Below are 26,910 nucleotides of genomic sequence, written 5' to 3' on the forward strand. Positions count from 1 at the left end.
ACTGTGTAAAAAGGCAAGAGAGAGGCGTGGTTTGTTATATTTTTTAAATGCAATTAAAATTTTAAACAATGAATACAAACAAAACAAGAAGCTAGGAGCTGAGCTGGCAGAGTAACGCTACCCCTCGTCTGATCCAGTGTTCCGCTGGCACGTCGGAGTTGAGCGTCATGGCGATGACGTAGTTGGTGGAGTGACCAGTGGTGGACAGGGTGCCGCGACGCTCGCTGGTCTTGTAGACGGGCGCCAAGTAGCACATCCTCTGTGGGATGTCCTGTCGCTTCATAGGCTTCAGCCACATCTGACAGGGAAACAGAGAGGAGACAGGGCTGCTCACAGAGGGTCAACAGACAAGCTGCAAGTTTGTACACTCTATCAGGCACTTTGGCAGATAGTTTGTACACTCTATCAGGCACCTTGGCAGATAGTTTGTACACTCTATCAGGCACTTTGGCAGATAGTTTGTACACTCTATCAGGCACTTTGGCAGATAGTCATCATCATTTAGCCACTGTTTCCCCTTCAAAGCATTTATTTGGCTGGCAAAATAATGCAAGTGGCTAGTCACATTTTGAATGCCTCTGCTACAAGACGCAGGAGGCATGCATGGGTTAACATCCTAGAACCCTGCCTGAGGGAGGGACGACAGAAATAGCTCTTATGTTTAGCAGTGAGAAAATTCCCTCCTGTAAAATTCCAGCTAATCACCCCCGGGCCTTGGTTTGTACTATGCTGACAAATAAGAGCAGGAAGTACGGCGAATTGGAGCCTGACGGCGTGAGGGTCCTCACACATCAAGGCGTTACCGCACTGGCAGGTGCGAGCGACGTCTCCAGAGTGGAACCTCCAGGCATGTAAAGTCCCTGCAAACATGCCAGCAGATGTCGTTTTACCCCGGGCGGCGCCAGAGAAGTGAAATTTCGCAGCACAAATTACACAAAATTCGCCCCAGCCGCTATTCGCATCAGTCAAAACTGGGTGAACTGTGGTGAAAAACAACCCATCCAAAAAAATCTATCAATCAATCAATCAATCTGTTAGCTGTTGTTCACTCATCTGTGTTGCGGTCCTTACCACAGGCATGGTGTCGTGCAGCACTTTGGGGTAGGACTCAGCAAGACGTTTGGTCTTTCTGTCCCAACGGGCACCATCAAGGAAGAGCCCTCGAATGTACACACCTGAGACATGCACGCACGCGCACGCACACACACACACATGCACACATGCACGCACACACACACACACACACACACACACACACACACACACACACACACACACACACACACACACACACACACACACATTTAGTGTAATACATATATAATTTATATAAATGTAGAAAACATGTTTAAACTTAAGGCCTGTTTTAAGGCCTCATTCAGGGTATTTGTTGAGTGAGGAGACAGTAGTCACTCATTCATCTTACCCAACCAGATTCTCCCACCTGGACTGACGATTTGAACTGACAACCCTTCAGTCACAAGCCTGAATCTGTAACCTTTTACACTACCACCTTGCCCTCTTCCCCAAAAACAACCCTTGCTTCCTTCGCCCACCCTCTTTTCCACCTCCTATCACCAACACCAGTGTCCTACCGTCCTCGGGTGGCTTTTTGTACTCCTTGTCATCCAGAACCTGGAAGTGGAAGCCCAGCTGGTCGATGGGGATGGTGTACTTCCTGGCATAGTTCTGCTGGACGCCCGTCAGGAAGGCCTGGGCGAAGAAGAACCCGGACATCCAGAAAATAGCCGGCATACCGTCATCGTACCAATCCTGGTGATCACACAGCAGACATATACAACTGAATCTGACCAAAACCTCACTTTACCCAATGGGTTTGGGACAGGTTGAGCTGAGTTCCTCACAATAACTGCTTCTGTTTTGGCGGGGTTATGTTTAAAATTATTGTCAGAATCATCAGTAAATTGTAAGGAATAATAAATAATAAATTGTAATAATAAATAAATGTGCATTTTGAGTTGCCAAATGATCTATGCCCCTTCTTTTGAGTAGAGCTATTACTCCTAAAGGGCGGGACATACTCCATGCGCGCTTCCAACCGCGAGGGCCGTGCGGCCAATATGATGTAATTGCGGTGAGGGAGAGGCCACCACAGCCGTAAACGCGTGTCGCCAGATTTTTCTAGCAGCGTGCCGCACCGCTTTGCAGGGAGAGACAGGAAGAGAAATAAAATGAAGAAGTAGCGATTTATATAGTCCATGGTAAGTAGGCTACAATGAGCCATGTTTTGACCACATTTCTTGACCCATGTGGTAAACTTTGATTTCTAACTGTTCGTTTTTAGGCATTTCAAGTAATGTGCTGTGTTGAGACAGATCTATAGGCTTATTTACATTCAATAAAAACAAGATTGGCGATTCTATTCATGTGCTGATACAATCGTTTGAGAGTGAAACCGCAGTCTACTGAACATAATGACATTCCATTGACTTTTAATTGAGTTTCATTGACTTTATCATTGGCCATTCACTGGATTATGTAAACAGCGGTGCTCTGAGCAGTGCTCTGAGTATGAAGGTGTAAGGTGCATTATTTCTTTCTTTCTTTCTTTCTTTCTTTCTTTCTTTCTTTCTTTCTTTCTTTATCCCAGCCTAGCCTCCTTTCTCTGTTTTCGTCTTTGAAGCGGTTTTGTTTTTGAAGACCTTAATTAACTCGGCAGTTGCAAGTGACTGAATTTAATTTAGTTCTTTCATGTTTCATCTTTCAAAATCTCATGTCGAGCGGTGGGACAGGTTAATGTACCTGTAAGAACTTGAGTCGTTCCAGGAAGTCGCTGACATAGCTTCCCAGGGGTTTGAGGCTGGGGTAGCTCTTCTTCATCCACATGCCAGGGATCCGGCCCTTCAGGATGCTGTTGACCACCTCCTCCAGCTCCGCAGACATCACAACCAGCCCCTGACGCACGCACACACACACAATACGCATGTGTATAATTACAATAACACCAGCGCGTAATTCTTCACCACTTGAACATGTGAAGTTGTTCAGGCTCTGTTCCAGCTACTGAAGCAATACATTTACACTCATTTAATTCACATTGCTTTTGTTTGACAGTTGTCGAGCTGTTTGGGAGGAGATTTTTTTTTACTTTCTTGATGTACAGTATATTTAATGCTAATAGCTAGGCAAAACCCCTTATTTCTACCATTTTGGCACTTTCGCAGTCTGAAAAGAAATACATACCTTTCCTGGAGTGAAATATTTAGCCAAGGGTTAAAATGGCGCTACAGAAATACCCTAACATTAAAATCAATTAAATTAAATTAATCAGTTCAATAAATAAATCAATATTAATTTTATTTATAAATATTATTATTTTACGGCCACTTAGAATGTCATTTTTTCTGGATTTGGGTGTTCTACTCTCGTCACACGAAAGTTTGCAAATGCTGACTCTTGCTGTGCTCGTAGGAGCTGGTTTGGTTATGAAATATGGTCATCAATAATTATGAATTATTGATGTCCATACATTTATGAAATCTGTCAGAAAATATTGTATTCTCTGTACGATTAGGGGCACCAGTGTGGATATGGCCAGAATGCTGTTAAGACTGGTAAACAGTTTTGTCACTGCCTGTGAAAAACATCAAAGGGTTATCATGTCAATCATGTCATGTGCTGGTTGGCTTCTTAGCCAATCAGGTGTTTGGAGTTGAGATGGGGACGCCTACTCTCGACCTTCAGTCACAAAGGCATTGTCTCTGGTTTGTTTACCATCTGGCTCTGGAGTCCCAGCTCGAGTAGATTAGTAGAGAAATCGTACAACAAAGACAGGTTTGCTTTGAGGCTGCCATAGGTGTTGTCTCCTGCTGTGTTCAGGGAGTTGACAGTCCTTGGGGACAGTCATAAAATTATCATTTGGCTGACCTCAGGAATGTAGAGGTTTCAGGCTGCAGAGGAAAGCATGTTAAGTCATGGAATGTTCAGTTCACATATTGTCATTCTGCACAGTCCAATCTGTGTCTAGCACAACACTCTGTACAAAGTACTGTGTACTGTCTTGAAACACACTGGGATTAAGTCCAGCTCCTTTGTTGTATGTTATCCAATGTCTCTACTATCTTTCCTGTCACCTCTTACTTTTACATGCAGCATTTTGTGTGTGTGTGCAAACTCCTCTTGTGTACCTTTATGGCCTTCTGAATGTTGACACAGGAATCTCGGATGGTCCGCAGCAGGTTGTTGAAGCGGCCCATCTCCTGCACCAGCACCGTGTTCATGCTCTGATTGTAGCTGGTGGGATAGAGCAGCATCGCCGCCTCCAGGTCAAAGTCTGCAGGCAGCTTGCTCAGGACATCAGCGGCCACATCAGAGACCAGGTCATCAGAGGATTTGGCGTCTCCGCCTGAAGAACGAGACTGATCAGAGACAGAGAGAAGATGGATGAGAAGGGGTGGCAGCAATTATGGATTGTAGTTCAGATTGGTTTGACAATTCATAGTTTTTTAAATTATTTTTTGCTGACCTTGACTTGTCAGGTGATCTATAATTTTCTTACATATATATATATATATATATTATATATATACACACACACACACATATATACAGTATATACACACACGTACGTACGCGTGTGTGTGTGTGTGTGTGTGTTTTGTTACAAGTGAATCGTTCTAGGGTCTCTCCTTATTCTAGCAAATCGCTTAATTGGACCAAATAAAACTATTTTTATACACATTTTATTTTTGGTACCATGTCGGTGGAATGGCACCGATGGAACAGCTGGTGTACAGTGTTGATAAGGGAAGTAATGACACTCAACTATTCAAAATGCCTACTAGTTCTCAAGATAATGTATTACTGTCAGCGCTATCGATAGAGAATGGTAGAGATTAATACATTATCACATGTACCCACATCTTAGAGGTTTTGTATTTGATGATGTATATGTATGTCTGCTTTCTGGAAAGCAAATACACATGTGGATAAAACACATTTCTGGATAAAACAAATACACATGTGTATGTGTGCTAGTCAATGTGGTATTTGGTGTGTTCCAGCTCCGGGTTGCAATGCAGGCCTGGGCTAGCCGGATGCTTACCTGAGTGAGCAAGATGCTGTCGACCAGTAGCTGAGTCTCAGCCTGATCCTTGGTGATATCTGCATTGGCGTTCATGCCAAAAATCTCTGGTGACGAGTTGAGTGGCAGCAACTTGGTGTATTCTATGTAGCTGTGGTACTGCAAGGGGGAGACAAAACCAGGGGCGGGGGGAGACAAAACCAGGGGCGGGGGGGGGGGGGGGGACATGAACATGGCTTAATGCTTGCCCAGCCATTAACACAGAGGGTTCACTCTTTTCTCTTGTTTCATCAATTAACATCAAATTTAACGCCAGTAACAAGAATAAGAGCAATCTAATTGAGCAGCCACACTACATCATAAAATCCTAATTGACTTATCTCAAAAGTGATAGCTGAAATTCAGCTTTGCAAGAGAATTTTAAATCTTGATCGCTGTCTCACCTTTGCCAGTCTTTATTTTATTTTATTTCAGGACACGATTCTTATGAGTGCCAAGGTATGAACAATACATAATACTGTATAAGCAAAAACTAACAGGCAAAGTCTGTGCTGCTTGTTCCACATCTGAAAAGGGCAGTGGGCCTGATATTGAATATTCCATTCACAAATGATTGTGCTTACAACCAAATCCACGTCATCACTTTACAAAGTATGACTGCTAGACATCTGCTTTTTTTAATCATATTCCTTGAAATGATGGTACGATGGTATGTAGGTTAAAGCTAAATAAAATGTAAGCGAGTGCCTGCATTCTTACATCCCCCTCGGCTGGTGCGTAGTAGAGCCCGCTGGGGTCAAACTTGTAGTCAGGGTCCTTGATGATCTTGGGGGTGTAGAAGATGGAGAGGATGGTGCGCAGCGTCCGCCTGTCCCAGTCATCTGTCACACGCCCTCCATAGTTACATTCTCCAGTCATGTAGCGGAGGGCATCAAAGGGCACTTCCTGTAGGGGCAGGAAGTCATGGGGGGAGGTATCATTGTAACCAAGACAGATTATAAACTAATTTATTTAAATTTTTTTACATAGAAGTCCTCCCCCCTCCCCCCAAAAAAGTTATTTATTATTCTATTTGTTGTCTGTCTGTGGCGGTCTACTTTTTTATCCATTATATATATTATATTACATGTATATATTATATATGATATCTTTCCTTATTCTAGTCTATGTATTTATTATTTTTCTATTTATTATATCTATTTATTCTCCAAAAAGGTATATTATGTATTGGTTGATCGAAGCTGCCTTTCTTCTGACATCACTTCCTTTTCATTGCCCTGTCAACAAGCCAAATAAAACATCTAAAACTGAATAAAAACTGTTGGCTGTCTATATCCTATAGAAATGATGGCTTTGGCTGGTTATGTGCCAAATTGTAGATGAGACAAACCTACCAGCTGGAAACTACATTTAACAGAATTTGACTTGTGCTGGGTGTCAATTTCCCACACTGTATTGGATTTCAGTATCGGGTTAACTCTCTGATATATTAATACCCCGTTTTAGCCACAATATAATGACAAAGTGCTTTCTTCAATTAATACAATATAAAAATCTGTAAATTAAGAGTGATTATTAAAAAGGATATCCAATAAGACTTTATTTAGACATTATTTAGTGCATCCCTAGCATCCCCACCTGGTACTGTTCGAGGAACATGTGTAGCTGCTGCACGGAGATACGGAGGTCGGTCTCATTGAACTCGTAGGGGATGTTCCAGCCCAAAGGTCCAAACTTCCTCCTCTCTTGGGTCAGAGCATGGAAGAAACACAGGCCATATAGCAGCTTCTTGAACACAACCTGAGGAGTGAATAGATAACACACACACACACACACACACACACACACACACACACACACACACACACACACACACACACACACACACACACACACACACACACACACACACACACACACACACACACACACACACACACACACACACACACACACACACACAACAACCTGGTAATCGAAGCACAGGTGGAAGGTGCAGTGTAGGAGAAATAGTGTTGGACAATCTTCCTTCCACGGGCAAAACCATACACTTGGAAATCCACAGTGGGGGTGAGAATACACAGGAGGAAACAGAAGACGGTCGCCCAGTGGTGTAGGCATGAAAGGCATGTCAAATAAGTACAAACACACATGCATTCCACTCCTAAAGAGTATGAGGCTGTACAGTAGGCAGGCACCCCTCAGTCCACATATGAGCGCAACCCGCATACACCTACCCACCTACACATACACACAGACACACACACATACACCTACCCACCTACACATACACACACATACACCTACACATACACACAGACACACACACATACACCTACCCACCTACACATACACACAGACACATACACATACACCTACCCACCTACACATACACACAGACACACACACTGACCTACCCACCTACACATACACACAGACACACACACACCTACCCACCTACACATACACACAGACACACACACACATACACCTACCCACCTACACATACACACAGACACATACACCTACACATACACACAGACACACACACTGACCGAGTTGCTGCAGCTGCCAAAAAACTCCGGGTCAGAGATGGGGTCCATTTGGAAGGAACGTGCGATGTTGGCTCGGAGGCCCTTCGGGGCCTCGTTGGTCATCTTGACCCCGTTCTGGAGCACAGCCACGGGGAAGGTGGGAGACGGGTAGCTGGTCAGCCACAGCCTGAAGTCTGGGTGGGTAGTATCAGGGTTCAGCTCCTGTTCAGAGCCACAAGGAGCAAGTAAGGACTTTTACTGGACATTTTACATGGACATTATCCACACAGACACTACCCCCCCCCCCCCCCCCCCCAATTAAAGGACTTTTACTTTGCACTTTGTAATTTCTCATTTGACACACTGCACTAAGCCAAATTCCTCATTTGTAATCTGATTACTCACTATGGCTATTAAAATATCTTGAATCAAGTAATTGGTTTACATCTCCTGAAAGTAATTTATTGGAGGTAATGTAGGACGGTTCTCATCTGATGAGAGAAAAGGCTGGGGAACTGTGAGGAGCAAGTTAGGGGCAAAGAGATGGATGGGAGTTTGAACTGATGGTGGAGGTCACAAGTTTATCTAGTTTGCTTACAGTACACTGGTGCAAAACAAACAAGGTGTCATGGTGGTTTCATCAATGGTTATGATGACTGATGAAGATATATTTATTAAGTGTAATTTTATCAACCTTAATCTAGAGTGTTAATCGACACCTTACTAAGTGGCAGAAACACTACATCAGGGTAATTCTGAGTTCTGACACTGACATCACAACAACAAGGCTGAAACAATTATCTCAATATCACTTTCAAACAACTGATGTCCCATTGCTGTAATTGTGGACAGAATCACAACAACACATGGCTTCATGTGTGAAGTGATCACATGTCAGTTAGATGTTATCCCGCCTTGATATTTTGAGATGAAATGTCAGAAGAACCATCCTGCAAATGATGATTGATGCTCCTGTTTCATCAAGATTCCCAGGGACGGCCTAGTGACTTGTCCCCCATTCAAAACAATACAAATATTCCTTGTCTTTTGTTATTTTCATCCTGCCCCACTTCCTTCATGTAAGTGCCTGGAAGACTGATTGTTGGAACAGTACAGCAACAAACATTATTCTAGTGTACATGTGTGTATTTTTCTTCTTCTCGTGCTCTGACCTCACAGACCCTCTCCAGCGTGGACATCCAGGAAGTGGCCAAGTGGCAGTTCTGTAGCACCACCCATGTCCCCTCCTTAATGCCTGTCTCAATCATGCTCATGGCGATGGGCCCCTGACCTTGGCCCAGAGAGAGGGAGGTCAGCTTGTTACCACTAAAGCCCTGAGGGATAAAAACATAGATGCACATACACATTTATGTATGTTGACCAGAAAAGGGTTAAAATAAAATAAATTCAGTTCTTTCAAGACCTGGGTGGGAGTCTTTTGGAAATATTTTTATCTTTTTTTTTGCGTTAAAAATCTTGAGTTTTCAATTTCTTCTTTCATGTTCAGTTTGTAGACACAGTGGGATTGGATGGTTGCTCACCACCTCAAACTGAACTTAGAAAAAACAGAACTTCTCTTTCTCCCTGCCAAAGACTCCCCTCTGACCGACCTCTCTATCACCATCAACAACTCCATAGTATCACCCTCCATAACAGCCAAGAACCTCGGAGTCATACTTGACAATCAATTATCCTTCTCCCCTTTCATTGCTGCCACCGCACGTTCCTGCCGCTTTGCCCTCTATAATATCAGAAAAATCCGTCCATTTCTCACCATAGAAGCATCACAACTCCTGGTTCAATCCCTTGTCATTCCCCGCCTTGACTACTGTAACGTTCTGCTTGCCGGTCTCCCTGCCTCCACTATCCAACCACTTCAACTCATTCAAAATGCTGCAGCCCGTCTGATTTTCAATCAAAACAAATTTTCCCATGTCACCCCCCTCTTCCGTCATCTACATTGGCTTCCCATCCTGGCTCGCATTAAATTCAAGACCCTGGTTTTAGCCTACAAAGCAGTCTATCAAACAGCCCCTCCATATTTACAGCCACTGGTCAGTTTCCAAACCTCCTACCGCTCCCTCCGCCCCTCCACTAGTGCAGGACGTCTCGCCCCTCCCTCCCTGCGCGGCCCTACAGGTGGCGCTCGAACGAGACTTTTTTCAGTTCTCGCCCCGACATGGTGGAATGAGCTCCCGCCTGCAGCTAGAATGGCCACATCTTTGCCCATATTTAAAAGAAAACTAAAAACTCATCTATTCACCATCCATTTTCCTATCTCTCCCTCTGCTGTTCATACACTGTAATAATCTGCACTCTTGATCATTTTTATCTATGCATATTTTTATCATGATCACATATTGTCTGTTTTAATCTATTTCCATTATTCTGCTATGTTTAATTGTGTGATGTATTTTAATCTGTTGTACGTCGCTTTGGATAAAAGCGTCTGCTAAATGACAATAAAGTAAAGTAAAGTAAAGTTAAGGGATTCAAAGCTGTTAAAACTTCTCAGATGTTTCCATACCTTTTCATCTCCGAACTTGAGCAAGGCAGCCATGGGGTCTGAGCCAGGGGAGAGGATGAAGATGAGCGGGGCACAGCAGTGGCTATCCTCAAAGGCCTTGCCCAGGTTGAAGGGTGGAGCCTCGATGAAACGGCGGCCCAAGCTGTCCGACACGAACTCCTGCACCATGGGAATGACCTGGTGGGCCAAAGGGAGAGTGGATGAGTGGGATATGTTCAGAGTGTATGGAAGAGTAGCCCTGATGTGTCTCTCTTGATGAATGTTTCACCCTTGAGACAACTGAGACATGGACTAATATATGCTAACATTTGTACGAACAGTGATGTGAACTGACCTTGTCTGGTCTGAGACAACGAATGGCCAGCATCTTCTGAAACTGGCCCAGCTTCTCCTGCCACCCATCAGGGAAGGGAGTCTGGTGGGGGCTCTGGAGACACGATGCACGCATAGCAGACGACCCATCAAATCAAATGATTATATGTATCCAGATGAAGTACAACAAACTCCAGACTGTAGAGATGTTCCTCTCATAGTATCTCTCAACAGTGAGTATGTTTACATGCACATTAATATTCTTCTAACACTTTATAATAACTGCACACTATTAAGCGTTAGTTAGGTATTAGTAAATACTTAATTCATACATTCATACATCAGTAAGTAATTCATAAACAGTTACCGGTATGAATGTTTTATTCCTGATTAATAAGCTAATTTATAATAACAATTGTATTTAATTTCATGTATAAATCATTTCATTAAAAAAAAATCAAAATCCTCACGTCATTCTGCATAATTACTAATCTTGCATTTTTTATTATCATTATTTGTTGGATTAACAGGTTGTTTCTCCCTTCAGTAATTCTTCTGTATTTTGAGGTAATGGCATATTTCCTATACAATATGATTATATAGGTATGTGAGCCTTAACCCCTCTGCTCTACCCTCTGGTACGTGGTACCAAACACCCAACCTCCCCATCCTTTTGAAAGAGAAGATGGGCAGACAACAACCAAAACACAGTATTCCAGGCATTCCACTCTCCCTTGTCTTCACTACCACAGAAACAGATACATCACCCATAGACACACCCACCCATGTTGGAGCCCCTCCCAGACTAGGCAGTCCGCCGGTGGACACTCACTGGACTGTCGTAGACATTCTTCCACTCATCTTTGAGGCGGGCCATGTCACGACGCAGACCTTTGAAATGCTCCAGCTCATCCAGGCGGCAGATCTCGTCCCAGGACTTCTTGGGGAGCCAGGTGCAGGGATTGGAGTGGGGGTTGTCCAGACCCACACCGCCTGTCAGCAGGAAACGCCACTCCCCCTCATCCACCTGACCGGGGAGCAAAAGACAAAGGTCAAAAAATTCAAATTGTGGGTCTTTGGGGTTGTTGAGAAATCATCAGAATTTGATGATTAAAGTGTTTACATTTTAAAGATCATTTTTGGACGAGTTAAAGATATGAGATGTAAAGAAAATAAGATGTAAAGCACTGATATAGAGGAAACATTCTGAAAACGTTTCCATTGGTGGCACTAGCGCTACCAACTTTGTCTTGGGATGTACCGATACCACTTTTTTGCAGATCGAGTACGAGTACTTACATTTGGGTACTTACCGATACAGAGTACCGATACGAGTACTTAATTAGGGGTCAACGGATGGTGTGTGTGTTTGTTTATGCCTTTAAGCACGTTTAATTAAAAGATAACTTTTCAACATTATGGGGTTGTCATTTTCTTTAGTTTATTTATATTTTACAAGATTACATTTTTACATCATCATATTTTTACATCATCATTACTGAATGGAGCTTGAGCACATCATCAATACAATACAACCTAACATCTGGTGGGGAAATGAGATGTTGTAATCACTGAACTTATGTTACTGTAACAGCAAAAGGCAGTATGGATTATACCGGACATGTATTGCAAATATCTGGTAACGTTAAGCCTTTGCTTGTTCCGCAACACTGTATTGTCTGCTAGAAGAGCTAACCAGTACGTTGGACAGAAAGTTTTGTTAGCAGTTGTGCTGAAAAGCAAGGACTGAGCCATTTGGGCAGTCTTGACAGTTTCAAGTAACGTTGCCCCCCATGTTTTAGCTACAATGTAAAACAAAGTCTGGAGATATATAGGACTAGCTGCACTGTGCAGGCAAACAGCTAACCGCAAGCTAGCGCAGTGAGTGAGTGGGAGGGCAGCGGTGTGGCTGCAGCTGATTTCTGTCCTCTGATAGCTTTTTATTTCTTTTCCACACAAAACACGCTGCTATGTGTGAACAGCCAAGCCTCTCTGCAATGCATTATCAGCTGTGAGCCTGTTTCTGCTTTCAGGGTAACGTCACCGTCACATGGCCGTAAAGTGGTATCGTGTGCGGTCTTATCAGTACTCATGCGAGTATGAGTACAGTAAATGAGCACAGTATCGGACCCGATCGGTGCATCCCAAACTTTGTCAGTTGGTGACACCAACAGATTTGGTTACACTATCTTTGAAATGTAGATATCGATCTTTTGCTGTCATCTTGGTGACAGCACCTGCTCCCTGCCTTCCTCCTCTGCATCATCAGCACCACTCTTCTCTGTCGCCTCCTCCCTGCTCCTCATCTTTATTTTTTTATAGTACTCAGCTAGGCCGCTTCATCTCTTCATCGACTAGACATTTTGTTACTGAACTATCTTAAGTTTGCATGACAGAGATACATTGGGGTAGATTTGAGATACATTGTCAATGTTAATGGTGTGCATGACTAACTACAGTAAATACTGTATATGAGCCAATATTGGACCAATTTGGTTGCAATCTTAGAGCTGTGTTTATGTTGACTGTGTGTGTGTGTGTGTGTGTGTGTGTGTGTGTGTGTGTGTGTGTGTGTGTGTGTGTGTGTGTGTGTGTGTTCCTACCAGATTGTTGTGCATGAGCAGATTGACATTGAGGCAGAAGGAGAAGAGCAGCTTATCCTTCTCAAACAGGGAGCGGCACACGTTGACATAGAGCGAGTAGGTGAAGTGGTCTCTCAGGATCTGTAGTCTGAGGAAGATACACATACACACACACACACGCACACACACACACACACACACACACACACACACACACATGCACGCACAGATACACACACATTATTAATGTCTCTGCTCGGAGCATGAGCTTTCTTAAATAACCACTAAGCCACTACAGTAGTTGCAGGATGCTAATTATAAATTATAATAATTTCCATTACGAGAAACATAGAACATTCCCTGGAGTGAAAAATCGACCCATAAACAGAAGTCCTGTATTTATTCACATTTAACATAACATTCACACAATATATTGCTCATGGATTCCAAAATTCTTTCACTAGTTTACCTGCCAAACATGACTTTTAGAGTGGAAAAGAAACCCCAGGCAATGGCTGATTACCTGCTTGCAGCTGGTAGAGGTAGAAACTCTGAAATAGTACTTGGCTGATAGCTGGTTAATTTCCCTGCCTGCTTACCTCTGCTCCAGCACATCGCTCTTGTCAGAGTTGTCGATGGAGCTGATGAAGAGGTTGATGAACCAGGTGAGGGAGTACTGGTACATGGGCTCAATGTTAGCCAGGTCGGCAATGGAGAAGAACAGGATGGCTGAGTGCACGGCGATGGGGGTGTAGCCCATGCGGGTCTTGTCAATCTTCAGCTCCGTTTCCTCTGCGACGGCCTGCTTTTCAGAGATCTCATTGGCGAGCACCTTGGAGGAGGAGAGGATCTTGACGGCCGTCTCATCCTCCAGAATGTTGCCCTCAGAGGAGGACAGCACCTCCAGGATCTTGTCCTCGATCTCTTTCAATTGTCTGTCCAAAACACAAGGAGGATTTAGCATGTCTACAGTTTGAGGTGGTAGAAGTACACAAATTCTCACTCAAGTAAAAGCGGAAACACCTTTCTGTACTCAGCAGCGACAGAATGGAATCTGTTGTCACCCCGTTTTAAAGAAATGATCACTGAGGCATGAGGGAGGAGAACAATTGTTTCACTGCTTTCTCTGAGTCCCTAATATAGTGTTGATTTTCCTCTGTAATCACCGTTTGTTCTCTGCTCCCTGCAGGATGAGAGCCTGTTTCTCCTCCTCCAGGTCGGGCCTCTCCCTCGCCACCGCAATGCCTAGCAGCTGGTCCTGCATGCCCTCTGGGGTGATCATGAAGTTCAACAGGGTCACCTACAACACAGGGGAAGGGATAGGACAAACACACACACACACACACACATGATATCATGATAAAATAATGTCATTCCATTGCGTGTGTGTGTGTGTGTGTGTGTGTGTGTGTGTGTGTGTGTGTGTGTGTGTGTGTGTGTCTGTGTGTGTGTGTGTCCACTTTATTGTACAACGTTGATAATTCCGGCTCTTAAGTGTAAAAGTCAATGGGATTTTTCTATGGGGATTTTGTTTAAATGCTTGAAATAAGGTCTGTGGTTAACAGAAGTTTATGAAACAGCAAGGTTTGTGTTCAGCAAGATAATTTACACAAATGAAGACCACTTCGATGATTTTCAAAGCGTAAATGTGTTCTTTTTTTAACGCGATCATCAGAAAACGCATCAAAAGTTAATGGATGTAGTTAAACCAAGGACATTCACATTTGAAATAATAGCCAATGTAGACCCTCAAAGTCAAACTCACGGCCAGATACTTTGATGGTGGTTGGTTGATTGGTGGTTTCTGGGGTAGTTTCCCACTTACCTTGACAGACGTCTCAGGCAGGTAGTGGGGGTTGTGTAGCGTACCTTGACAGACGTCTCAGGCAGGTAGTGGGGTTGTGTAGCTTACCTTGACAGACGTCTCAGGCAGGTAGTGGGGGTTGTGTAGCGTACCTTGACAGACGTCTCAGGCAGGTAGTGGGGTTGCGTAGCTTACCTTGACAGACGTCTCAGGCAGGTAGTGGGGTTGTGTAGCTTACCTTGACAGATGACTCAGGCAGGTAGTGGAGTTGTGTAGCTTACCTTGACAGATGACTCAGGCAGGTAGTGGGGTTGTGTAGCTTACCTTGACAGATGACTCAGGCAGGTAGTGGGGTTGCGTAGCTTACCTTGACAGACGTCTCAGGCAGGTAGTGGGGTTGCATAGCTTACCTTGACATACGTCTCAGGCAGGTAGTGGGGTTGTGTAGCTTACCTTGACAGATGACTCAGGCAGGTAGTGGGGTTGTGTAGCTTACCTTGACATACGTCTCAGGCAGGTAGTGGGGTTGTGTAGCTTACCTTGACATACGTCTCAGGCAGGTAGTGGGGGTTGTGTAGCTTACCTTGACAGACGTCTCAGGCAGGTAGTGGGGTTGTGTAGCTTACCTTGACATACGTCTCAGGCAGGTAGTGGGGTTGCATAGCTTACCTTGACATACGTCTCAGGCAGGTAGTGGGGGTTGTGTAGCTTACCTTGACAGACGTCTCAGGCAGGTAGTGGGGTTGTGTAGCTTACCTTGACAGACGTCTCAGGCAGGTAGTGGGGTTGTGTAGCTTACCTTGACAGACGTCTCAGGCAGGTAGTGGGGGTTGCATAGCTTACCTTGACAGACGTCTCAGGCAGGTAGTGGGGGTTGTGTAGCTTACCTTGACAGACGTCTCAGGCAGGTAGTGGGGTTGTGTAGCTTACCTTGACAGACGTCTCAGGCAGGTAGTGGGGTTGTGTAGCTTACCTTGACAGACGTCTCAGGCAGGTAGTGGGGGTTGTGTAGCTTACTTTGACAGACGTCTCAGGCAGGTAGTGGGGTTGTGTAGCTTACTTTGACAGACGTCTCAGGCAGGTAGTGGGGGTTGTGTAGCTTACCTTGACAGACGTCTCAGGCAGGTAGTGGGGGTTGCATAGCTTACCTTGACAGACGTCTCAGGCAGGTAGTGGGGGTTGTGTAGCTTACTTTGACAGACGTCTCAGGCAGGTAGTGGGGGTTGCATAGCTTACCTTGACAGACGTCTCAGGCAGGTAGTGGGGGTTGTGTAGCTTACCTTGACAGACGTCTCAGGCAGGTAGTGGGGGTTGTGTAGCTTACCTTGACAGACGTCTCAGGCAGGTAGTGGGGGTTGCGTAGCTTACCTTGACAGACGTCTCAGGCAGGTAGTGGGGGTTGTGTAGCTTACCTTGACAGACGTCTCAGGCAGGTAGTGGGGGTTGTGTAGCTTACCTTGACAGACGTCTCAGGCAGGTAGTGGGGGTTGTGTAGCTTACCTTGACAGACGTCTCAGGCAGGTAGTGGGGGTTGCGTAGCTTACCTTGACAGACGTCTCAGGCAGGTAGTGGGGTTGTGTAGCTTACCTTGACAGACGTCTCAGGCAGGTAGTGGGGGTTGCGTAGCTTAGTAGTGATGTAGAAGCGGAAGTCGGGGGCATATTCAATGGTGGAGTCGCCCAGGCGGATGCACATGGCACCACCCTGTTTAAAGGTCTGTTTCAGCAGCAGAGGCTCCAGGATGGGGTCCAGCTCCTCGCCGATGTTCTCCAGGAGCACTGCAAGACAACATTCCCCGTTTTACCAATGTTTTCTAGCCATGGATAGTTGACTTTGAGCAACCCTTCTATCTTTCAGGAGAGCCCTACATTATCTTCACACATGTATATACAATCTCAACTGGGAGATGTACAGCTCAACTATACAGTGAGTGGCGTAGGCGTAGGAGTAACAGAACCCCCCCCCCCCACACACACACACACACAAAGAGCAGATGGACACTGATAGACTAACACATGTGCAGCTTTACCTGGCGTGCCAAACTGGATGCAGTTCTCCAGCGTTCGTACAAAGTCGGCGTCACTCAGCTTGATGATGTGTAGGCTGTTGGCCTTCTCCATGTTCTTCACCCACTTGTTGGCCTGGCCCTGGGGATCAATCATCAGGGGCCACCGCCTGGCGTTACTGCACACACACACACACACACACACACACACACACACACACACACACACACACACACATTTAGTGTAATATATATAATTTATATAAATGTAGAAAACACATGCGCACACCCACATACCAAACTCGGTACATTCAAACAATCTCTAACTTCCATGGCTTTTCCATGACTTAGCATTACTACCTGAAACTCAGGTAGTAAGTTCTACCCGCTCTACCTCCTGAGCTACAGCCGCCCCATGTCTTTACTTACGAGATGATGATACCGTTGTCTATGGAGAAGCTGTCTGAAGGAAGGCCAGCGATGGTCCATGTACGGATCTTTACTGGCTCACCGAGAGTGTTCATCAGAGACATGTTGGCGGAGCAGGGGATCTCTCTGCTCTTACAAAGCTCCATCCACTCCTCTGTCTGACACTGGAGAGGAACATGCACACACGGGCGTGCACGCACATGCACGCACACACACACACACACACACACACACACACACACACACACTTTGGCAATCACAATACTAGCACATACACACAGAAAAATAAAGGTGCGAACTTGAACTGAAAATGGAAGCCATAGAAGAATAATTTCAGGTCCCTAATTAAAAAGTTCTTATTATTAATTCTTAGTTATTGGATGGATGTGGAAAATAATGTGTTTAATAGCATATATTGTGCAACTTCAAATAAGGCTATATAAGGGCATATAAACAAAACACAATGCAGGTGTCTAAGAAAAGGAGTGCTGAAAGGTTCTTTGTGGAACCCAAAATGGTTCCGGTTCACACCTTTATTTATACAGAGAGTGCTTTCAGACATGAATCACAAGCATACACACACAAAAGTAGAAATACCTACAAAGACAGTACTCTCGTAAAGTGCACTGAAAAGTTAAAATCATAAGATATGTAGTGTGAATAATAAATATGCTGAATTTATCTTCTAAAATGCATGATTCAAATTCCAGCGTCACTCAAATAAAGCATGAGTAGTACCTTAAAAATCTGTGTAGGCGCAGTGTTTAAGTACATTCATTAACTTACTCTCCACCTCTGAGTATGTACAGTACGACTGTATCTCACCATACCTGTCTGTAGCTGGAGGTGAAGGCCCCCAGGTAAGCCACTATGCCTGCTGAGATGAGGATGTCTCCAGTCAGGTTGTTGTAGAGCTCTCCGAGGTTGAAGGCCATGTCACTCCAGCGTGTCTTCTCTCCGCCCAGGCCTCCGATAAGCTGCTCTGCTCGCTCCAGCTTCTTACTGCACAGATCCACCTGGAGAGGGCGCCATCAGAAGAGAGAAGCAAAAATCTGTTGCAGCTTTGTGGTTCTTTCAGGATGAAGGAAGTTTGAGGATGTTTTTTATTATTATTATTTAATTGTTTACCATGGATAACTACATGTTACCTTTTGTTCAGGGCACTAATGAAAGGAAACTGCCAAGAAATCAAGATGGAACTAGAGTGGAAGGTTGGCTAAGTGGTCTACTTATTAAAGGGTTTATGATATGATCCCTGATGGTGCCAAATGCTGCCGAAGTGCCAACGAGGAAGGGTACCTGTCAGTCCTCATAAAATGGGTTTACTAGATAATAATTTGTGCTGGAAATGTAAAAGACACAAAGTCACTTTTCTCCATATAATACTGTATGTGCCTGCCCTCTGGTTCTGCCTTTCTGGAGAGAGGTGATCAAGACAGTGCAGGAGTGATTGGGCCTTCCTGTGCCTGAATCGGTTCAACTCTGCCTCTTAGGAGACAGGCCGTGTCTCCATGAGATTTCCAAACCAACATTTGCTTTAGCCCTATCAGGCTTTAGCTCAGTTGCTAGGATCAGCCTCCATCATTGGAAAAGCCAAGTTAGGCCTGAATATATGGTTAAGTTAATGACAGAGAACGCATCATTTGAGTTAATGATAGCCGACCTACATAACCGTAAAGAACCATATTTGCTGGTCTGGAGTCTTTTTTTTTCTTTCATAAAGGGAGAAAACATGTCATAGGAGGAATCAGACATTATATTTTTGAGCCATTTGTTTTAGTTGCATCACAAGCATTTTTATTAGATTAGATTTAGATGTTTGATCTTTGGATTGGGTCAACACACACCTCATTCTCCAGGTCGGCCTTCTTGTTTTTGTTAGCATCCAAGGTCTCCTGGAGCTTTGCCAGTTTGTCCTGGACCTCTTTGAGGGCAGCCTGCTTTTTGTTGAGGCTCTCCATGGCAATCTTCAGTTCCCCCTCAGCCTGAGCAAGCTTCTCCTTCTTAGGAGCCACCACCTTGGCCACTCTGAAGGACACATGGAGCAGTTCATTCAGGAGTTTCACTCAAACGTTATGCATTCCTCTAACTGGGGGTGTAACGATACGTGTATTCGTATTGAACTGTTAGGTACAGTACAAGGCTTTAGGTTCAATACACATATGCAAACCAAATTAATCTTTCACTGCTGATCAGTATAAATCTTCTACTAGGATATTATCATAGTAAACTAAAACTGAGACGGAAAAGACGGGAAAAAATTTCACTAGACTGTGAAAATAATAACATAAATAAGTAAAATACATAAAAATAAAGTAAAACATTTTAAATCAAGGAAATCTCTCTGGCATTTCTACTTTTTTGGTGTATCGAAAATGGACACCATGGACACCACTGGACACAGTGACACCACTGTGTCGTATTGAACCGAACCGTGAATTTTATGAATCGTTACACCCCTACCTCTAACTAACCAAGGTTTTTGAGACACATATCTAACGATGCTTATTCCAGTCAGCAGGTATGCCTGGAGTTTGGACCACATGAGATGAAGACTGTGATAATGATTATACTCAAAATATATGCCCTTATCTACAGTATTCATTTGATCAGTCTGTTACATGAAGTTAGTGCTACTACACTGTGTTATACGGCCAGGTATTTTTGTTAATCAAGTTCCATAACTTCTCCATGACTTGTCCATGATAGTAGTATAATTTTGATTACCTGTATTTGTTATGTTATGCTGTTTTGTTTTCTTATTATGCCAATAACAAAGCATTATTATTCTATCAAAGGTTACCAACATCCAAGCTTAGTTTATAACTTAGAGGTTTGAGGAAAAAGTCTTCCAAAACCTTTTGGACATGCATCTGTTTCCCTAACTGAGCCATCTGAATCAGAAGAACATAACTTACTTGTCATAGGACTCCATGGAACGAACCCACTTGCACAGGCCTTCAGCAGCAGTGGATGCAGTTCGAATCTTCTCTGGTATAAAGTCTGGGTTGGTGATGTACTTGTTGCGAATAATGGAAATTAAATTTGTTGGGATGTTGTCCTTGTCGTACTCATGGAGGCTCTGGAGGAACTTCATATCTCCCAAGAGTTTCTTCGCTGGGCCCCAGAAGTCCTCCACCATCTTCCCGGTGCCCAAGGGGTCTGGCACACGGTCGGGTTTCATGCCTTTGAGAATGCAGATTGCCTCCATCACCAGCTTGACAGCTGGTGGTGGGCTTTTCATGGACTTGACCACTGTGATGTCCTGTGGGTAATATACATTGTTGCTGTCAAATCAAAGCCATATATCTTCAAAATGTTGGTAAGCCTTAACAGTGAAATAATATGAAACCACAATGAGTTACAAAATTAATACTATTTGAACTGTGAAAATCAAAGAACAAAGGGACATTTAGGAAAAAGAAGACTGAGGAACATTATTACATTCCTTATTAGTCGTTAGTCATTAATCATAATTCATCATACACATTGTGCTAAGAAATCCCACAGGAACTTAAATCAGAAACATCTTTCGGTGTAAGGTTATGATACCGTTAAGATTCTATTCCATGAGTGGCGAATGCATTGCTCTCCCTACCTTAGTGGTGAGTGTATCCAATGCAGACAGAGCCGACTCCAGGATGGGCATGGCTATGGCCAGGTCAGCATCGCACTCGTCCTTGATGGCCTTGGCGGCCATGGCCTGCTCGTTGGCCACGGCCTCGTCCACCTTCACCACCTTCTCCGTCTCAGCCACCTCCACAGACTCGTGCTCGATCTCCGCCATCATCTCGTCCACCTCCTTGCTGGCCTCAAGCAGCTGGGGCTGCAAGGCTTCCAGCTTCACCTGCATGGTGGCCACCTGGGCAGCGGCCGACTCCAGCTGCTCCAGGCCCACCTCGTAGCGACGCTTCAGCTTCATCACCTCACTGGGGAAAGGGGGGAGAGAGAGACGGAGAGATATAGAGGGAGAGGGGGAGATAGAGAGAGAGAGAGATGGGAGGAGAGGTCTTGGAGAGATTGCGCTAGGAAATTGGCTTTTTGCAAACCCCTCCCAGACAAGCACAGATACAGTATATCAGGATCTATCAGTATATGCAAACTCGAGTTTAGGTGCTATAATAATATCTGCTGTGCCGACCAATACCAAGTGTTTTTGAGAAAAGTAATGAAACTTAAATTACTCTTGCAGCACAGCAGTGACTCTGAGCCCTCAGCAGGAATACATACGTTAGTTGGGCTATGTGTACATGTATCTTCAATCTTGATCTTACGCTCTCTTTTTCTTCAGCAGGGCCTTGAAGGTGGAGATGAGTTCCAGGTAGGAGGTGGGGGTGACATAGTTGTGGCGCTGCAGCTCGTCCAAGAAGCGCAGTGACAGCTGGATGGTGGAGGTGTGGAAGCTCTTGCACATGCTGATGCAGCCCGCGCGCGACTCGTCTGTCATCTCAATGTCGTCCAGGAAGCGAGAGGCCACTGCCTGCAGGGCGTCCTCAGGCCAGCTCTGACAGGGCAGGAAACATGCTGTACTGCCACTGTGCTGCCATACTGTACATACACTGTGCTGCCATACATACACTGTACTGCCATACATACACTGTGTGCAACTCTCTGCTATGCTTTACTGGAGATGCCACCGGAAATGAATTACCCAACGGAACGCCCAAGGAAGGATTTGGGCTATGGCTGGGTTAAGAGTCAAATAAAAGATCCCACTGAAACACTTTCAAATGGACAAATAGTATTGCCTTACAATTAGCATGTGCAACCGCTTTGGACCCATGATAGAAAAACCTCTATCATCATGAAATGCGCTGTATATCTTCCCGGTCAGGCACCACTAGAAGAAGCCTTATGTGTGACTAAAGGCACACTGGAAAACAAAAACACACACCTGGAACCAATCGATGGTGCAGCAGTTAATGAGGGCAGGGAACCGTCTCAAGCGGCTCCTAAATGTGTCTCCGATGGGGCTCATGGCCAGCACTACGTGTAGCTGGGTGCGGCAGCGCTCAAGGAACATGTTGAAGAGGGCCAAGGGGCTGCCATCCGTCTGCTTGTCGCGGTCTCGCTGTCGGTCCAACAGGCGCATTCGCTCACAGATCTCCTGCTTCTCATCCACTGCAAACAGATTAGGCACCTGGAAACATAAACCACGGACACCAAGGTTTTTCTCCCCCCTAAAAGATGAGAGAATGGTCTACGTATTTGGGAATTTGATATCTTAAACAGCATAAATGGTCTCATGTGAAAGGAATACAAATGTTTGTGCCTTTTCTCTCTATCATCTGGTGGCAAGCTCAGGCTTTTACAGAGGCAAGAACCCCAAGATGGCGATGGCCACACTAGGCTTCAAAACAGGAGTCCAAAAACCAATGGGTGACATCACGCTGGCACTGTTGCCTCACAGCTAGAAGGTCCTGTGTTCGATTCCCGCCTGGGACGCTGTGGGCGCTGAGGGTGTGTTCCCCCCATGTCTTCAGTTCCTCCATATTTAACCCCCACTACAAACATGCAGAAGATTGTCATCTGACCAGCGGCGGTTGGAAGAAGTTGGTCCCCAGGCGCTTCATTGCAGCTGCCCACCGCTCCTGGCCCGAACCATCTTTCCACCCTTCCTTGCATCCATCCATCCATCATTCTTCCTTCTACCCCTCTATCCAGTCATTCATCCATTGATCTGTCTACCCATCCATCTGTCCATCTGTCCATATGTCCATCTATCCTTTCATACACATCTTTCCATCCATCAGGCCTTTCTCTGCAACCCCTCCCTCTTACCTCGCCAGTGTTGAGCAGGTTGCTGACGTCCTCTAGGAACGACTCCATCTTGATCTGCGTGTCTGTGAAAAGGAAGACGCCGTGTGTGTCCCCCTGCGTGGACTTCCTCATGATCAGCTTCAGGTCGTCACGCCACTCGTTGGTCCCGTAGCTCTTGGAGATCTCCACGTGGAAAAGCTCTGCGTCTGCCATGTGGGCAGCCAACCGGGTGAGGGACTGTCGGCCGCTCCCGCCCACCCCCACTAGGAGGGCGTGTCCCCGCGGCTGTTTGAGGATGCGGGAAATGCGGCAGACGTGTTCAATGGCGAAGCGGAACAACACCAGGTTCATGGGCGCTTTGCTGATGTTGTTGAACTCCTCCAGGTGTGACTCCACCACCTGTCGGAGCTGCTCCTGATCGTGCACCTCGCGGTAACTGCGGTCCTCACCTTTAGGGTCGTGGAAGTCGCAGAACATGAGGCTGCGCAGGTCGTCCTCAGTGACCTTTCCATCCTGGTCCCGGTCCAGATGCTGGAAGAGCTGATGGAAATCTTCCTTCAGGTGACTCTGGGACACCACCTGCAAATGGCTCACCAGCCAGGCCCGGTCTGTGTCATGGACCAGGCGGTCGTAGTATACCCTCAACACCTGAGGAGCAACAAGACAAAGGGAGAATGAGAGAGATAGAGGGGAAGATAGGCAAAGACAGAGTGTCGTGGAAATTTGTTTGTATTACATTTCCATTGTATTTCCATTAGTTTCGGTTAGTTGTCAGGTAGTCTCAACGGCAGACCCATGAGAGTTCTTACGCTGATACACTACGTTACTGCATGCTGCAGAGCTCTCTCTGCGTCTGGGACACTTTCCCTCAGCCGGCTGGTTATGGGAGGGAACCGTTCACTTAGCCAGTCATATGCCAGTGATGGATTTAGTCCTCCCCAATCAGTAACGACTTTGCGATCAGACAACATGGGAGGCGCAGCCCATTTTTCGAACCGCTCTCTCATCGGTGCTCATTCAATTTCAACCTGCCTTAAAAAACCTGCAGTGGCTGTGAAGTGGCACAGACTCATTTATGTAGTATGCGGAGCGCAGCGTTTCAATGTAATATTTGAGTCTGGGGAGAGACTAGTTGTCACGCATCTTTTGCTAGTTTCAGTTCAGTGTATCTTGGCGTAAAACATTACCTCGTGCACCCAGAGCCGTTTGATGACTGACGGCTCATCAGCAGTCTCTGGCCGCGACAGGCAGATGCCTTGGATGACGCGGGAGAAGTCGCGCAGATTGAAGAGGTAGTGGGACTTTGTGGGGGTCGGCAGCAGGTTCTTGGTGGCCTCTTGGTAAACTGACATGGTACCATTGATGATCTGAGAGGTCAAGGTTGCAAATAGCTTCGGGAAAGCAAACCTGCAGAAGAAAGGATAAATTGTTTGAATGACTGATTTAATCATGAAAATGTACAATACCTTTTATTTTATCCAGGGGAGTCTCACTGAGAGCAATGCTCTCTTTTTCAGGAGCGCCCTGTTCACATTTACACACACACATTCATACCTCGAAACTGCCCAGTACTGTACAACCACAATCTGATCTGCTGGCCACGGAGCAGCTCCACTGGAGTGGTTGGGGGGGCCTTGCTCAAGGGCACCTCAGTGGTGGTAATGAGGGAGGGGCAAGTGGCAGTGCTACACTTAATTATTGGTTAAACATCTGTGACTGTTTTGAGCAGCATCATTCGCGAGTCTCTGACTGTCTCCATGTACAGTATGTATGTGTATGTTACCGTATGGTGAGATGCCAGTCCATGATCCTGGAGAAGATGGTGTACATGGTCTTCTCATCAAAATCATTAATGGTCATTGTGTTGAAGTGGCGCAGGTATCGAGGTGTGATAGGGTTCCTGCCCCCACCTACACAACAGGCAGAGAAAGAAAATTGAATCTTGGAACACAGATAACAATGCTATGCTTCAACTGAGTGCTGAGTTACTGCTTCATAAATAGGTTCCAAAACCTTTGAAAATGTATTCGTACTTGATAATATTTTTGGCACTCAACAGTTACATCAATGTTACGCAAATGTAGCCTCCTGACAGGTCACCTGAAACATGGAACAAGTGTTTTCCCAAAATGTATTTGGCATTTTGAAATTACTAGGCATATCGTGCGCTCGATTCCTAGGTTTGCGCACATGCGCGGCCTTGCCTGCAGCTCGGCTGCTGCGTGGCCTCGACTGCTATATTGGCATGCACAGTTGCCCAATTTCACATCACTGATGACATCACTCACTGATTGCATCACAATTAGGGAGAAAATGGGGGGGGGATCCAGGGGGGGAAATGGGAGCAAAATGCAACATTGACCATACACCACAGCCATACCCTCAGAATTTGAGGGCATAAATGTATCAAGAGATGAACAAATAACTGTGCTGAAAGGCTTTTGTCAGAGATGTTGTTGCTCTTCTTCCTATTGGATACAGTATGTCACATACAAATGGTAAATACTGCTCACATGAGCAACGTAACCTATGGAGAACTTTGAACTAGCAAGGCTTCCGGTAACAAGGTCACTTTTCCTAACCTTTAGGATACCACCGAATCTACTTACCAGGTGGTCCCATAGCACATATGATCTGGATGTCCACCAGGTTGATCATGGAGCAGTCCTTCATGTCATACCAGTTCCTGTGGTCGAGCCACTGGCGCAGGAGCTCCACAGGGGGCTGGGCGCCATAAACCTCCCTGGCCGGCATGTTCACATCATCCACAAACACCACCTGACAAAATAGACCATTAGTGTACCATTCGTGTACTTGGTATGAGGTTTTAAGGTACTACATGTGATTTTGGAGAAAGATTGAGTCAACGCAGTTCTCATTCCCAGGTCGTCCAGACCATCCACCAACCCAAAGTGCACATTCTCCAAAATCACATATAGCTCATTTAATATACTGATATTATGTACATCGCTTTGGATAACAGCGATAATATAATTAGCTAATTAGATAAGATCATATAATTATATATTATAGAATATGGCTATAATATAATATAATTCCTAATTTGGTATTTAAAACTATACTCGACATTTCTCAAAAGAATTAGCTGAATGTGTTTTTGTTTGTCGATCGAGAGCTGCATCTCAAAATAAAATGGTACTGGTAATAAAATGACTATAGACAACTTTAGTGAGTCACTCTTCATAATGTACAGTGTATAGGTGTGAGCATCGAGTAATAAACAACTTCTACTAACATGGAAGAAAAATCAAACTTGTTTACAATACCATGTGAGTAACAATAAGGAAGCTGTACCATTTTCTTCCCCAATGGAGGACCGAACACGCCTTTGCGTCTCTTATCGAGCTTGGACGTAATGATGTTTTGGGTCTGGGCAGCTGTAGTCTGGGCTGAGAAGTTGATGAATAATGGGCTGTACACATCCTTCTGCAGCTTATTCAACAGGAAGTCCTGGACAAAAGACATTGGAAGGTAGAATTGGAAATATGGGCAGTGCCCATCGTCAAATCCTGCAGTACACAAATACAAAATTCACTACAGTAGTCACTACTGTAAATACACACTATACAACAAATATAAACTCCCCCTACCCACCCCTTGAATCCTGAGTCTCTATGACCTTCCTATCCCTAGCTACGGCCCCTTTTGCCCAGCCCTGCCCCCTGCTTTGACGCCCTCCCCACTCACATCCCCTTAGCCACTCCCCCTACCGACCCCTGGAACCCCGACTGTACAGGACAGGCCTCCCCTGACCTCCTCCCAGAGCCCGACTGTGGAAACAGTCAAGACACATCATTGGTGTGTGGGTCTTTTTCATGTAATGTCTATTTTTTGCACCTTATGGAGAGTAGTATGATTAAGAGTATTGATAAGTATCGGTATCGATAAAATC

The 26,910-nt window shown here is 45.1% G+C and overlaps 1 protein-coding gene across 1 annotated transcript in view; it reads right to left on the reverse strand.

The window, feature by feature from the left end:
- Positions 1-91: 91 nt before the first annotated feature.
- The window catches only part of dnah7 (dynein, axonemal, heavy chain 7), a gene marked incomplete at both ends in the record, with an annotated part of 53,697 nt that continues 26,878 nt past the window's right edge, over positions 92-26,910 (reverse strand). The window contains 30 exons of the mRNA XM_083649852.1: positions 92-298; positions 1,072-1,175; positions 1,596-1,773; positions 2,764-2,916; positions 4,149-4,379; positions 5,066-5,203; positions 5,804-5,989; positions 6,683-6,844; positions 7,600-7,800; positions 8,751-8,912; positions 10,106-10,282; positions 10,440-10,532; positions 11,250-11,444; positions 13,021-13,147; positions 13,599-13,934; positions 14,166-14,299; positions 16,391-16,581; positions 16,833-16,987; positions 17,238-17,401; positions 18,068-18,253; positions 19,085-19,265; positions 20,156-20,502; positions 20,836-21,166; positions 21,512-21,741; positions 22,132-22,377; positions 23,019-23,645; positions 24,185-24,404; positions 24,781-24,907; positions 25,607-25,775; positions 26,313-26,468. Coding sequence (XP_083505978.1) covers positions 92-298; positions 1,072-1,175; positions 1,596-1,773; positions 2,764-2,916; positions 4,149-4,379; positions 5,066-5,203; positions 5,804-5,989; positions 6,683-6,844; positions 7,600-7,800; positions 8,751-8,912; positions 10,106-10,282; positions 10,440-10,532; positions 11,250-11,444; positions 13,021-13,147; positions 13,599-13,934; positions 14,166-14,299; positions 16,391-16,581; positions 16,833-16,987; positions 17,238-17,401; positions 18,068-18,253; positions 19,085-19,265; positions 20,156-20,502; positions 20,836-21,166; positions 21,512-21,741; positions 22,132-22,377; positions 23,019-23,645; positions 24,185-24,404; positions 24,781-24,907; positions 25,607-25,775; positions 26,313-26,468 — 6,114 coding nt within the window. The remainder of the gene's footprint in view (positions 299-1,071; positions 1,176-1,595; positions 1,774-2,763; positions 2,917-4,148; positions 4,380-5,065; positions 5,204-5,803; positions 5,990-6,682; positions 6,845-7,599; positions 7,801-8,750; positions 8,913-10,105; positions 10,283-10,439; positions 10,533-11,249; positions 11,445-13,020; positions 13,148-13,598; positions 13,935-14,165; positions 14,300-16,390; positions 16,582-16,832; positions 16,988-17,237; positions 17,402-18,067; positions 18,254-19,084; positions 19,266-20,155; positions 20,503-20,835; positions 21,167-21,511; positions 21,742-22,131; positions 22,378-23,018; positions 23,646-24,184; positions 24,405-24,780; positions 24,908-25,606; positions 25,776-26,312; positions 26,469-26,910) is intronic.

This window comes from Poromitra crassiceps, assembly GCF_964638095.1.
Source record: "Poromitra crassiceps genome assembly, chromosome: 13".
Classification (NCBI taxonomy): domain Eukaryota; kingdom Metazoa; phylum Chordata; class Actinopteri; order Beryciformes; family Melamphaidae; genus Poromitra; species Poromitra crassiceps.